The 12533-nt window shown below is 62.5% G+C and overlaps 1 protein-coding gene across 2 annotated transcripts in view; it reads right to left on the bottom strand.

The window, feature by feature from the left end:
* The window catches only part of FOXO6 (forkhead box O6), a 39987-nt gene extending 35038 nt beyond the window's left edge, over positions 1-4949 (bottom strand). Inside the window, exons 1-2 of one of the 2 annotated variants that reach the window (XM_074894441.1) lie at positions 4750-4949; positions 3473-4556 (exon numbers count right to left, since the gene is read on the bottom strand). In XM_074894441.1, coding sequence (XP_074750542.1) covers positions 3473-3910 — 438 coding nt within the window. In that variant the 5' untranslated portion in view covers positions 3911-4556; positions 4750-4949. Of the gene's footprint in view, positions 1-3472; positions 4715-4749 lie in introns of those variants that run through there. The other variant, XM_074894442.1, reaches the window with a different exon arrangement.
* Between the last annotated feature and the right edge of the window lie 7584 nt (positions 4950-12533).

The raw sequence follows: 12533 nt of genomic DNA, 5'->3' as shown, positions 1-12533 counted from the left end.
AGATACTGTGCCTCAGTTTACCTCACCATAAAACCAAGTAATGCAACGCGCAGCTTGGCAGGAAAGGAGAGGCCTGACCCCAAAACGCACCCCATGCTGGCATCCTTCCCCTCCGAGAGATCAGCCCAGGGAACACATCCCCGACGGACACATCGGACACTATGGCCAGGCGCGGGCGCAGCATCCCCACAGCGGGCTGGATGCGGGAAAGTGTCCTGCTGGGAAAGTCCCCCAGTGCCAGAGCAGGGCGGGGGGGGTTGGGGAAGTCCTGCCAGACCACCAGCAGCACAGCCAGCACCCCGTGGGGATTGCTGTGCCCTCGGCCGGGCTCCCAGACCTCCACTGTCCGCTCTTCCCAGCGTGGGGAGGCTGCGAAGGAGCTAATTAAAGGAGCAGCCCATTACCCGAGACCCCCCTCTGACACCGCTGTGCTGGGTAATGAAACGCTTTAAATCCACCATGCTTCTCCCAAGCCTGGGGCAGGAGGGACGTGGCATCTCCAGGGGCTCTTTAATAAGCCACCAGAAGCTCGTTACCACAAAATTGACTGCCCAGGCTCTGGGTGCTCCCTCGGCACCACCAGCTGCCAGCCGGCCTGGGGAGGGATGAGCAGGGGCACCCAGGGGGTCCGGGGCAGGGGACAGCCAGGAGGGACATGGGGAAGGTGCTTAACCCCTGACACACTGGTGTCCAAGAAGACTGCCAAGCAAAGGGGGTCTGTGCACGCTGCTTCTCACCCCGGGCTCTTGCCAGCCCTCGCACCACCAGCCCCAGCTGGGGATCGGGCACCTGCAGCATCAGGACTGCCCCAGGGTACCCTGCCCTGCCCTGCCTGCTGTGTAGGCAGGTCAGGCAGGGCGTTTCGCTGGGCAGCCCTAGGCCTGCCCGTCTGCGCTGTGACCAGCCCGAGCTCTGGGCCAGGCTGGGAGGTTTAAGCCACAGTGCCAACGCATGGGGGGCTGCCAGGAGGGAGCAGGCAGCAGCGGCGCAGCCCGGGCAGCAGAGCCGCCTGCCCACAGCCCAGCAGAAAATAGGCAGAGCCACGGCAGAGCCACTCTGACCCGGAGATGGGCCAGGAAGGTGGAGAGCACCCCATGCCAGGGTGCACCCAGGCGACACCACCTGAGCAAGCGTCCCCTGCAAATGCCCCTTCGTGCCCAACAGCTGCTGGATCCCGAGCCTTTTCTCCCCTCTCGCACATCACACAGCACAAAGTCTCCAGGGACGCAGCCCCCTCGAGAAAGCCACCAAACCCCACGCTGGGTGACGGCGCTCTGTTGGTAGCACCCCGGGCAGTGCTGGTATGGGGACACAGGCCAGGCACCGCTCCTACCCCAGGGCACAAGGGACACCAGGAAGGGCGTGGGGGGCAAGGGACAGGGCTGAACAACCCACGTTGCTCCCACACGCTCCCTGGTGGAGGCTGTGCCAGGAGAAGGTGTTGGCCCTCCCGTGGCCCTGGGGACCCCCAGGGTGACAGCTGACACGTGGAAAGGCCACTCCTGCTTTCCCGGAAAGATGCCCTCAAGGGTCGCCTCTGCCAGGACTGATGTGAGCAGGCAACGCTGCCGTCACAGCCTGTCCTTGCCCAGGGGCCAAAAGCCAGTGCCAGTGTAGGCGGGACGGGAAGCCTGTGCCACCTTGCACACCCGCACAGACACACCCGCGCGTTGCCACTGTCCCCTGTGCAAGCCCCGGCACGCCCAGAGAGGACACGAGTCACTCCTCCGTCCTGTGCAAGCCATGGGTGGATCAAACCCCAGCAACTGCCTGTGACAAGGGTGGCTGCTGGCCCCACCGTCCCTGGCCGGGGTCCTTCCCACCCCAGGAGGGTTTTTCTCCATGGCTTTGGCTCGCATGCCAGCGCCAGGAGACACGAGCATCCCCCTTCCCCGCTCCTGCCTGGCCACGGCTGGGCACACAGACTTGTTCACGGTTCCGTCCCCTCACCCTCACTCCCCCAGGCTGCCCGTCAGGGACACCCAGCTGGGGGGTCCCCAAGCGTCCCACACCCCAGTGACACACACAGCTGCCTGGGAATCCCTTCGCTCCTCATTCCAGTCCTCCCAGCCACTGGGCCATAGCCCTGACAAACCTTCTCAACATGTCCCCAGACCCCATCAGTGTGCGCCCTCCGCTGTCCCCCATGCGTGCAAGCCTTGGGGAGACCCTTCTCCCTCAGTGCGTGCCCAGGGCCACGCAGGTCTCGCCCCAGGTGGAGGTTTGAGAGGCCTCCACACAACCGCCGCTTCCTGCCACCTCCACAGCCCCCGACATCCTCCCTGGTGAATCTCTGCACTGGGGGGGCACCAGCTGCCTCCTGCCCACCTGTCACGAGTGGGGCAAGGCAGAGAGGATGCCCAGCCTCCACGCAACACCAGCTCCCACGGCCTGGCCACGGGTGCCGCAGACAGACAGAGTCTGGCCTCCCTGCCCCAAAAGAGCCCCGTTTGCAACCAAGAAGGAACCCCCAAGGCGGGCCGGGTCCAGCCACCTCCGACGGAGCCAGGGCATGCAGTGCCAGGACGGCAGGCTGGTATTAGAGCCCCCGAAGCCTCGTTACACACTAATCACACTGGAGGTGACAGGGCTTAGGGGAGGGCTTAAGAGAAACCGTCTCCTTTTTACTGACACCATCTGGACACAGGCGATCTGATCTCTTACCCCTTCCCAGCGCGGAGCCAGGCAAGCGACAGCCGGAGGGGCAGGGGCCAGTGTGACCCCCCCTCGGGACCTGGCACCCACCGAGCCCTCGCCCGGTGCTGGGATGGTTGGTGCGACGCGTCCCCAGCTCGCACCGAGCGTGAGGGGGATTACTGCCCGCGCCAGGGATTTCTAACAAGCCCCCGGTGCCAGGCGGGAGCAGAGCTGGGGAAAGCCAGTGTGGAGCCGTGGGGGCCGTGTGCTGCCTGCGTGGCCCCCCAGGAGGGGGACGCGGCCCTGGGGAAGGAGGGGGCTGAGACAGGGGAGACACACTGGGTGAAAGCCAGCCCAGAGACACCTGTTTGGGGACAGCCCTCCCTCCGGCTGTCCTCCCGGGCACGCCGCTGGCACTCAGGGCCCACAGGCAGAGCCGTGGCGGCGGGACTGTCATTCACCATACCCCGCCACTTGCGTGCCAGCGGGAGAGCCGGCCGTGGCCACCCTGCCCGCCACCATCCCCTCTCCGTGCCGTCCCCCGGGCACGATGGCGGCACGGCGCCCCGGCTCTGCCGTGCCACTCAGCCCCAGGCCAGCGGGTGAACCGGGGACAAGCTCAGCCCGGCTCCAACGAGCGACACCACGAGGCACCGACTCTCCCCAAAACTTGACTAAGCCCTTATCCCCCCCAACCGTGAGGAAAGCGGGGATCCCCCAAACCCCAACCGAGCCAGGGGCAAGCTCTGGCTGCCCGGGGGAAGCACCCTTGAGGAGCCTTCGGGAGCAGGGGGGAAAGTTGCGGTGGGGTTTGGGTCGGGGGCGGGTCAGGTACCTTCCAGCCGGCGGAGCTGTTGCTGTCTCCTTTATCCTTAAAGTAGGGGACGTATCGCACCATCCAGTCGTAGATCTGGGAGAGGGTGAGGCGCTTCTCCGGCGAGCTCTCGATGGCTTTGGTGATGAGGTCGGCGTAGGAGAGGTTGCCCCAGGCGTTCCTCCGGGAGGTCTTGGCCTTGCGGAGCTGCCCGACGTCCGCGCCGGGGGGCGGCAGGGAGGCGGCGGCGGCGGCTCTGCGCTCCGCCGGGGCCGCCGCGTTCTCGGCTCCCTCCCCGCCGCCGGCCGCCAGCGCCGGGGGTCCTCCCGCCGCGCCCCCATCCTCCTCCTCCGCCGCGAAGTCGGGGTGGGGGAGAGGCCAAGTGCAGGACCGGGGCCGGCTCTGCGGCTCGAAATCCGGGTCGATCTCCACCTGATGCGCCTGGAGCTTTTCTTCCATGGTCCCCTCCCCGCCGCTCCCACCCCCCCACCCCCCGCCAACAACCCCCTCCCCGGAGTTACGGTCGGTTTCCACCAAAAAAAAAAAAAAAAAAAAAAAGAACCACAGACAAAAAAAAAACAACCACAAAAAACCCCAAAAACACGAGAGGGAGAGGAGTGCGAAGAAGGGCTCCAAGCTCGGATGGAAGGGGAGAAGGGGAGGAGGAGCCGCTCCGTGCGCCCGGGTCCTGGCGGGGCGCAGCCCGAAGTCCGGCGGAGCTCTAGGAGGCGGCTCTGCCCGGCTCCGCGCTAACGGGAGAGACGAGCCGGGGGGGACGCTGCATATTCATCGGTCGCCTCTCCAGCCCCGGGCGAGACGCGGGGGTTGGTTTTTGGTTTGGTTTTGGTTTTGTTTTGGTTTTTGTTGGTTTTTTTTTTTTTTTTTTTTTTTTTTACCAGCCGCGGAGCTCCGGAGTCGTTCCCGGCACGACGGCCAGCGGGGCGGCTGCGGGCGGGCTGGGCGCGGGGGCTGCCGCATCCATCGGCGGAGGCTGCACCGGGCTGGCGGCGCGGTCAGGCAGCAACAGATGAACCGGAGCGACCGGCGGCGGGCGGCATCCTCGGCCGGGGACCGGCGTACTCCGGAGCCGGGCGGCGGGGGGCACCTGGGCGGGGAGAAGCGGGATGGAGGTGGCGGGGAGGAGGAGGAGGAGGAGGAGGAAGGGGGTGGGGGGTGGGGGGAAGCTTTTGGCACGGCGGGCGCGCAGCCTCCCCCCCCGGGGCGGCTCGGGGCCGCGGCGGGCGGCCCGGCGCTAAGTCCGGCGGCGCGGCGGAGCCATGCTGGCGGGCGGCACGCACCTGACAGCGCCGGGCGAGGGCGGCGGCGGCGGCGGGCGGGCGGCGGGCGGGCGGCTCCCCGCCCCTACGCCCCCCCGCTCCGTTTCAGCGGCCGCGCACCTGCCCGCCGCCGCCGCCGCCGCCGCGCTGCCGCCACGGCGCGGGCGGGCCACATGCTGGGGCGGCCGCCGTTCGTTCGCTCGCTCGCTCGCTCCTTCCCTCCCTCCGCCGTGCCCGTCCCCGACTGCGGGCGCCGCCGTGACACAGGGGGAGGGCCCGGAGGGGCGGGAGGAGGGCGGGGGAGGGGAGTGCCCCAGCGCCGCGCGGGGCAGCGGCGGGGCGGGACGGAGCGGAGCGGGACGACCGCGCTCCCCCACCCCCCCCCCGCTTCGCACCCCCCGCCCCGGGCCGCCGACCCCCGGCAGCGGCGGCGGCCCCACGTGCGCCCCGGGCGCCCCCCATTGTCGCTCCGAGCCGCCGCCGCCGCCTCATTGGCGGGTGGAGCCCGGCGGACCCGCCCCCCCCGCCCGCCCATTGGCGCGGCGCCGGCGGGACGCTCCGCGGAGTGGGGGGATGGGGGGGGGGGAGCGGCCCCTCCCCGCGGGTGACGTCAGAGGTGCCGGCTGCATCCGCGCGTCACCCAGGGCAACGCCGCCGCCGCGGCCGGGCGGAAGGACACGCCCCTTTACTACGGGTCCCGCCCCCCGCCCGCCGGGACACGCCCCCTCGGCGCGGACGGGGGGACACCCTGCGGGCGGCCCCGCCCACAAGCGCGCGGCCCCGCCCCTCCCCGCGGACACGCCCCCTCCGCGCAAGCCCCGCCCCCGCCCGCGGTGGCTGTGCCCGGGTCGGGGGGGGCCGTGACCGTGACCGTGACCGTGGGGCCGGCGCTGCCCCACCCGCCCGCAGCGCCCCGGCCCCGCTCCCTGCCCCGCTCCCGCCGATGTCCCCGCAGCGGTTCGCGGTGGCAGCGAGGTCAGACCCCCGGAGCCCCCCCGTGGGGCGGATGCCCGCAGCCCCGCCTGCTCCGTGCTGGAGCCGAGGCCGGAGGGCAGCTCCGGGCCCCGCAGCCTGTCCCAGCCGCGCTGAGGATGCTGCCCTGCCCGTCTGCACGCACCCCCCCGCACCTGGGGCAACGCGCCCCCCTCCCCTCGCACCCACGGCTCCACCCGTGCATCTCTCACCCTGCACCCACTGGGGACAGGGGTGTCCGCAGCAGCCGTGTGTCCCCCACCCTAGCCCCCCTACCCACCACACAGGCAGGCCGACCCCCCTGCATCCCCCCCGCCTGCCCCGCGCTGTGACCATCCTCACTGCAGACCCAGCCCTCCCCACCCGCCACCCCTCGCTGGCCCTGGGGACACCGTGACCCAGCACCCTGGATGGCTGCGGGGCTTTGTCACCCTTGCTGCCACCAGCTGTGCCTGTAAGAGTGTCTTGAACGCCACAGGCACAGGCGATGCTTTTCCTGCAGTCCCGTTCCTTGTCCAAGGGGATGGATTAAGGTTACCCAAGCAACTACCAAGCTGAAGGTTCCAGCCTTGAAGTGCTTGGCCTGACAGCTCTAATAATATAATAAAGTATAATATAATATAATTAATATAATATAATATAAATAATACAATGTGCAGGAGGGACTTGACAAGTGCTCTGTTTCACATAACCTGCAAGCGGTAGCGGTGGCTGCAGATGCCCCGGCCGTCCCTGGAGCCACATCCCAGCTAGCTGGGGGCTGAGGTGTTGCGTTCCCCAACCCTCTGCCACGCAGACGGGGACCTGCTGGCCAAGCCCCACATCTACTGGTCCAGCTGGTCCAGGTGGGCTGTGCCTTGGCCTGCCCGGCTGCGGCTGCACGGGGTGTGCGGTGCTGGAGCAGCCTTGGCCAGAGCTGACCCCAAAATCCCCCCTGACCCTACAGACCCCAGGGTAGAGTCATCACCCTGTGGCTCCCTCCTCCCCAGAGCACTTCTCCTGGGATCTGTCCCAAATTTCTCTTGCTATTCTTTACACCCACGGTCTCCTTCCCCTACCCGAGGGCCGGCGGGCAGGATTGTTCCCTTCTCTCCGCAGCCTTTTGCCCACTTGGAGCCCAGCAGCGCTTCTTTCCTCAGTCTTGCCTTTATTAGTCAAAACCCTCTCACATTTCTCACCCGCTCTTTCAGCCTTGTTTTTTCCAGCCCAGGCTCAGCTCCCCATGCCGAGCTGAGCAGGAGGGTCCCAGCCTGCACAACCCCTCCCGTGCTGCTCCAGTGGGTGCCTCTCCCTGCCCGGTGCCACTCGGTTTCTCCAGCAGCATGTCTCCTTCTCCGCTGCAGTGGGTGCATCTCCCTGCGATCACCCTGAGCCGCCTCATCCCCTCGGGTGACGGCGCTCAGACCTCCCTGCCCGTGCTGCCAGGTCACCCCTGTGCTCTACCAATACCTAGTGCTGCAGAAACATGATGGCCTTGCTCACCTGCTGCCTCAGTTTCCCCACCTGTAAAGCAATATTTACCCTTGCAGACAAGGATGGCCGCTGGTAGTGAGGTGACAGGCAGGTGTTGGATGGCTTCGTGGTTCCTTGCACCTAAAAGCAACTGAAGCTGCCTGGTACTCCCATCCCTGGCTTGCCCAGGGTCTCATCCCTGGCCTCTTCGCTGAGCCCCGAGGCTGCGGAGCAGCATGTTTCTGGGGGCACGTGGCCCCAGCCAAGGCACTCGCAGGTCTGGGGTGCAGGGAGGGGGGTGTTCAGCCCTCTGCCCCGCAGCAGCAGCGCGGGGCTGGTTTCCAGCATCACCTTCCCAAGCACCTGGTTAATTATCACTTAACCGCCTGGCACCAGGCAGGAGCATCTCTATTAAGCCAGCTGCATGCTGCCACCATCCCCGTTAAGCAGCAGGCCTTGCTGCTCATCCATCGCTTTATGGTAAGAGTCAGTCTCAGGAGCAGAGCTGGGGGGCACCGAGCTGCTGTGTCTCTCCCCCACACCCCAGGGTGCCCCCTGGTCCTGGCTGCCCGACCCCACATGCCAAGTGCCTGCCACGCTGCATGGCCCTGCCTAGGGAAATGGGGGGGGTCTGCGGGGTAAGCGCTGGGATTTCAGAGATTTATATTAGTCAAAACCCTTCCACATCTCTCACCTGCTCCTCCAGCCCTGTTTTTCCAGGGGCCGGGGCGAGCACCGGAGCAGTGGGTCTAGGGGGGAAGAGCAAGGCAGAGCTGTGTGGCAGCAGCAGCAGGGAAGGGCGTGATGGGGGTGGTTGGGGCTTCAGGGTCTGGGCACACAACTGTCTCCAACATCCTTCCCACGGCCAGCACAGCCCTTGCCCGATGCAACTCCCTACTTTTCCAGCAGTGTCTGTGGCCAAAGCGTCCCTGGGGCCCCCGGGAAACAGGGCCCCTCTGTCCCCCAGGGATCTAGGACAGAAGCCAGTTTGCTCTTGACGATGATGACGCCACTCAACACTTTGGTTTATCATGTGAAGGTCACACTTCAGGAGAGGGAGGGAAGAGGTGCCTTACATGGATGTGTCCACCTTCAGTAAGGTGCCCAGCAACTCCAAGGTGGGAAGAATGAGGCTGAAAGGGAAAATGGGAGCTCAATGGGGATGGAGCGAGCAGCACCAGCTCTGATACATCCTGCCATGCACGTGTGAGCCGCTCCTTGCAAGTGAAGGTGGCAGTGAGGGTGGCTGTACCTGCCTTGTCCCAGCACTGCCCTGCAGAAAGCCCCAGATCTGTGCCCACCACCAGTGGATGGATGCTCTAGTGCCTCAGCTGCTGCAAGTCACCTGCAAAACTGGTCTGAATGGTCTCAGAATTATCTGAACAGGAGGACCTCCAGCGTGCACCATGCTGAGCCCCACAGCATCTGCTCCCCAGGGAAAACTCCCCTTGTGAAGGGGCAATTGGGACATCAGGGTTTGGGCAGAGCTTGGGGGGCCGTACCCACCAACTAGAGGCACGAAGAGAGAGGGGCCAGTAGTGGGATAAGGAGGAGGAGCGAGAGGAGAAGGAGGAGGAGAGCTGCTGCTCCATTTATCTCCTCATGGACTGGATCCCATCCAGGGCGGTGCAGCCTGAGGTGCTGCTCCACCATCTCCCCGGCAGCGCCAGGCGGAGCCAAGACTTGGTGTCCTTGCCTGGTGCTGGCGTCACCTCCTGTCCTACCAGGCCAGCAGGGTCTCCATCTTCCTTCCAGCTGAATAATTCCCGCAACATCCCATGCAGACTCCTTCTGCCCTCTTTCCCCCAGATTTACATCTGAAGACCGTTTTGAAGCCCCCACCTCCTTCACCATCCCTGCTGGGGGTGCTCAGCAGCTCCAGGGTCCAGAGCAGAGCCCTGTGGGTGGTGATGGAGCTGCGGGAGCCAGCGCAGGAGCTGAGGAGGGACCACACTGGGCAGTGCCCCGCTGGAAGGCAGATGGGGATATCTGCCCACACAAAAAACCACCAGCGGGCTCCAGGGACTGCATTTGTGACAGATTTGACTTGCCACCAAGGCAAAATCCAGCTTTTGACATTGCAACTCAGAGTACCCAGCTGCAAGGGCACTCCCCTGGCACTGCAGTCTGGCTGGGTGAGAGGAGATCGAGCAGCAGCCAGGGAGAGGGAAGCACATCCCGGGTGCCCATTTCACCCGCAGCCCATCACCCTCCACTCAGGCCACCCCACCAGCCCCCTGATCCCAACAGGAACCATCAAACAAGTTTTCCCATGGGTGTCTGCAGAGAGCTGGGGGTGGAAGTACCAAGAACATGCCAGCAGCGTGCAAAGTGTCTGCTCTGCATTGAGAGGCAAAGCCACACATGCAGCACGTCCTATGAAATGAAAATTCACCCGAATGCTAATTTGGGCCTTTGAAACACCGCGTGTGACGATCCAGCGTCATCTCCTCGCAGAGCGCCTGGATATCGTGGCGCAAAAGGATCTCAAGCGGCGCGTATTAAAAAGTACTTTCACGGAACATAAAGTGGAAGTTAAGCAAATGAAATGATAAAGTCAAAATGAAATATTTTTACTTCCCTGAAATGAGCTTGGTGTTTTGACATGATCGGAATAAACATTTTGACACTGCTGAAACAAGAAAGTCAAAGTGATGCTGCTAGACTTCTTCCTGGAGAAAATGGCAGCAAAATCGACAAGTTCCCAGGGAAAGATTTGATTTCAATAAACCCTGTTTTCTGATGGAAAACCATTCCAGGCAATGTTTTCCTTCAGCCCTGTGTGGAGAGCAGATTTCCAGGAGAGACCTGGGTCACTCACTTGCCAGGCACCCGAGTCATTTCCCAGAGCTGCAGCAGGGAGAGAAAGCTGCTCCATCCTGCCTGGGAAAGGGAGGGCTGGGGAGGGCTGGAAGCTCCCCTGCACACCTTGGAGTTGGATTCTCCAGTGTCTCATAAGGGCTGATGCTGAGTCCTCAGCCTGCAAAAGGGGCACAGCAGCAGGGTTTGTCCCCTCCAGGTCCAGGTTCATGCTCACATCACGTTAAACCAAGTGCATCACAGTGGGACTAAATTTTCATACTTTTATTTGGGGAAATGTCAAGAATGAATGTTTTTAGTTGAAAACCAAAATTGTTGCGTTTTGAAGGGCTGGAGTTTTGCTGAAAAACCAAGCAGACACTTTAGAAATGGTCTTGTGTAACTGATAGGTCCATTTTTTTATGCACTAAGAGTGGGGTGGAAAATTTCTGACCAACCTTTGGTGTACACTATAGGGATTAAATTTTGCTCCAGAATGGCATTTAAGGAAAAATCTGCTCTTTAGTTATAGTAATGCTTAATAATAGTTTCCAGTGCTAATTCTTGGTAGTAATTCCATGTGATTAAATATACCTTTGCTCTATAGAAAATGGTGTAGGTCATGCAACAAGTTCATGAACCCTCTAATCCCACCTTCTGGCATAGCTACCACGGCCAAGCACAAAGGCAGTAAAATCTCTCCAGCCGATCACACTATTCCCTGTCTCCACACCAAAAGGTTGCAGGCAGAGTCCCCCATCATCCAAGCGAGGACTGTTTTGTCAAGAGACCTTAGCGGGATGTGGTTGGCTCCTAGCACTGATGTCCCACAGGTGAGGATGTGAAACCCTTGCCAGAGCCTCATTTTTTGTGTGGATGCATCACTATGCCGTTAGCACCCACAAGGTCAACAGCGGGGCTGCACCAATCCCAACAGGGAGCATTTACTGTCAGCTGAGCTCCTTCGGGGAGTCCCCTCTGCCTCCCAGGCCTGTACAGGGGAGCGTGCCCCATGTCCCCAGGCTCTGCTTTGCCCCCTGCCCTGCTAACCTGGAGGAAATCGCCAGCATCAGCCACCTCCCCCAGTGCCTCTCTTTGTGGGTGCTGTCGGTGGCCAGCATGGAGGTGAGCAAAAGGGCACCCCAGCCCCAACACCCCTCCAGGCACCGCACTGGGGTGTCCCCAACATCCCTGCTGGGCTTTGCCCTGCACGATGGCATCTGCACTGGGGGCTTGGTTACCCCTGAATCTGCAAGACTGATTCCTCAGACTGAGATCAGTCACAGCTTCTTCAATAGCTTCAACCTCTATTTGCATTTAGAGGCGAAAACATTCCTCTCGAAGGTTGCATGCTAATGCAGCATCCAGGAATCCCTGCATGATCGCTTCCTAGTTAGTCTCATCTGCCTGAGTGAACTGAAAACTGTTAAACACATTGAGTGTGTCAGACCAGATATTATCAGAAATAAGACTACCTTTCGCTGGCACCCACGGCTTGCAGACACACAGCAAAGAGTTATTTAAATCTTTTCCAGCTGTCTCCCATGTTTCCAGAGACACTCAGCTCTGGCAGGTCTTTTAACCCTTCCCTTCCATTAGGTGATGTTATTTTGGTTTGCTCTCTCCTCTCCTGGGCTTCAGGAATCACGCTGACCTTGCCCAGCAACCCCCGGTCCCGTCGCCCTTGCTGGGCTCCTCTCCACTGGCATCAGAGATGTGTCCCACCACCCTTCGCCTTGCTCGTGGGCCCAGTGGCTGCCCTGGCTGGAGACAGCGCTGGCAGCCCCGGACACCCGCATGCAGCCCCATCCCCTCCAGTTTTGGATCCCCCAAACTTAACCTTGTGCTTCACATTTCAATTACAAACCCCAAAGCCTCTCGGCCACCGGCTCGTGGCTGCATCGTCCCTCCCCAGCCCGGCTTGGCGCTCTCCCCACCGCCTCCTCCTCGGAGCAGGGCTGCATGGCTGCCTTCCCAGAGCACATACTGAATACGCTGTTTCATGAGCCTGCCTTGGAGCAGGAGCAGGAATCAAGAGTAAAACCCCAGTTTGCACGGCCAGCATGTTTGAGAAGGGCCATCTGGCTGGGCTCGTGGTCCAAGCCGAATTTGCTGGATGGTTTTGAAGGTCACTGAGCAGGGACTGAAAACGCTTCCATATTTTCACATATAAATACCTGAATTTCCAAGGGAGAGAGCAGGAGCACGTGCCTGGAGGAAGGGTTCAGGGGCTATGCACTGTTGGAAGGGGAGGTGGTCAGGAGCAAAGAAACAGGGCTGTAGGAGCGTGGCACACACACACATGCACACACATGTGCATACAGACACTTGCTGACACCCCCCTGTGTGTAATCTCATGTGCGCACACATGCCTGCCCCATGCACACATCCGTACACGCACTCATACACATGTGCCCACACCCGTGTACGTGTCCGTGCACGCACACGCACCATGTGGACGCACACACGCACCTGCTCAGAGGCCCTGGCTCTTCCAGCTGGGACAGGCTCCATCCCCGAGCCAAGGTTGCTCTGGCTGCCCCAGGCACCCTGCGCTGGCAGCAGAGCTGTGCCCGGTTTTG

The sequence above is a fragment of the Strix uralensis genome, chromosome 25 (genome assembly GCF_047716275.1).
Source record: "Strix uralensis isolate ZFMK-TIS-50842 chromosome 25, bStrUra1, whole genome shotgun sequence".
NCBI lineage: Eukaryota > Metazoa > Chordata > Aves > Strigiformes > Strigidae > Strix > Strix uralensis.
This window is presented reverse-complemented; position numbering and strand designations above follow the sequence as displayed.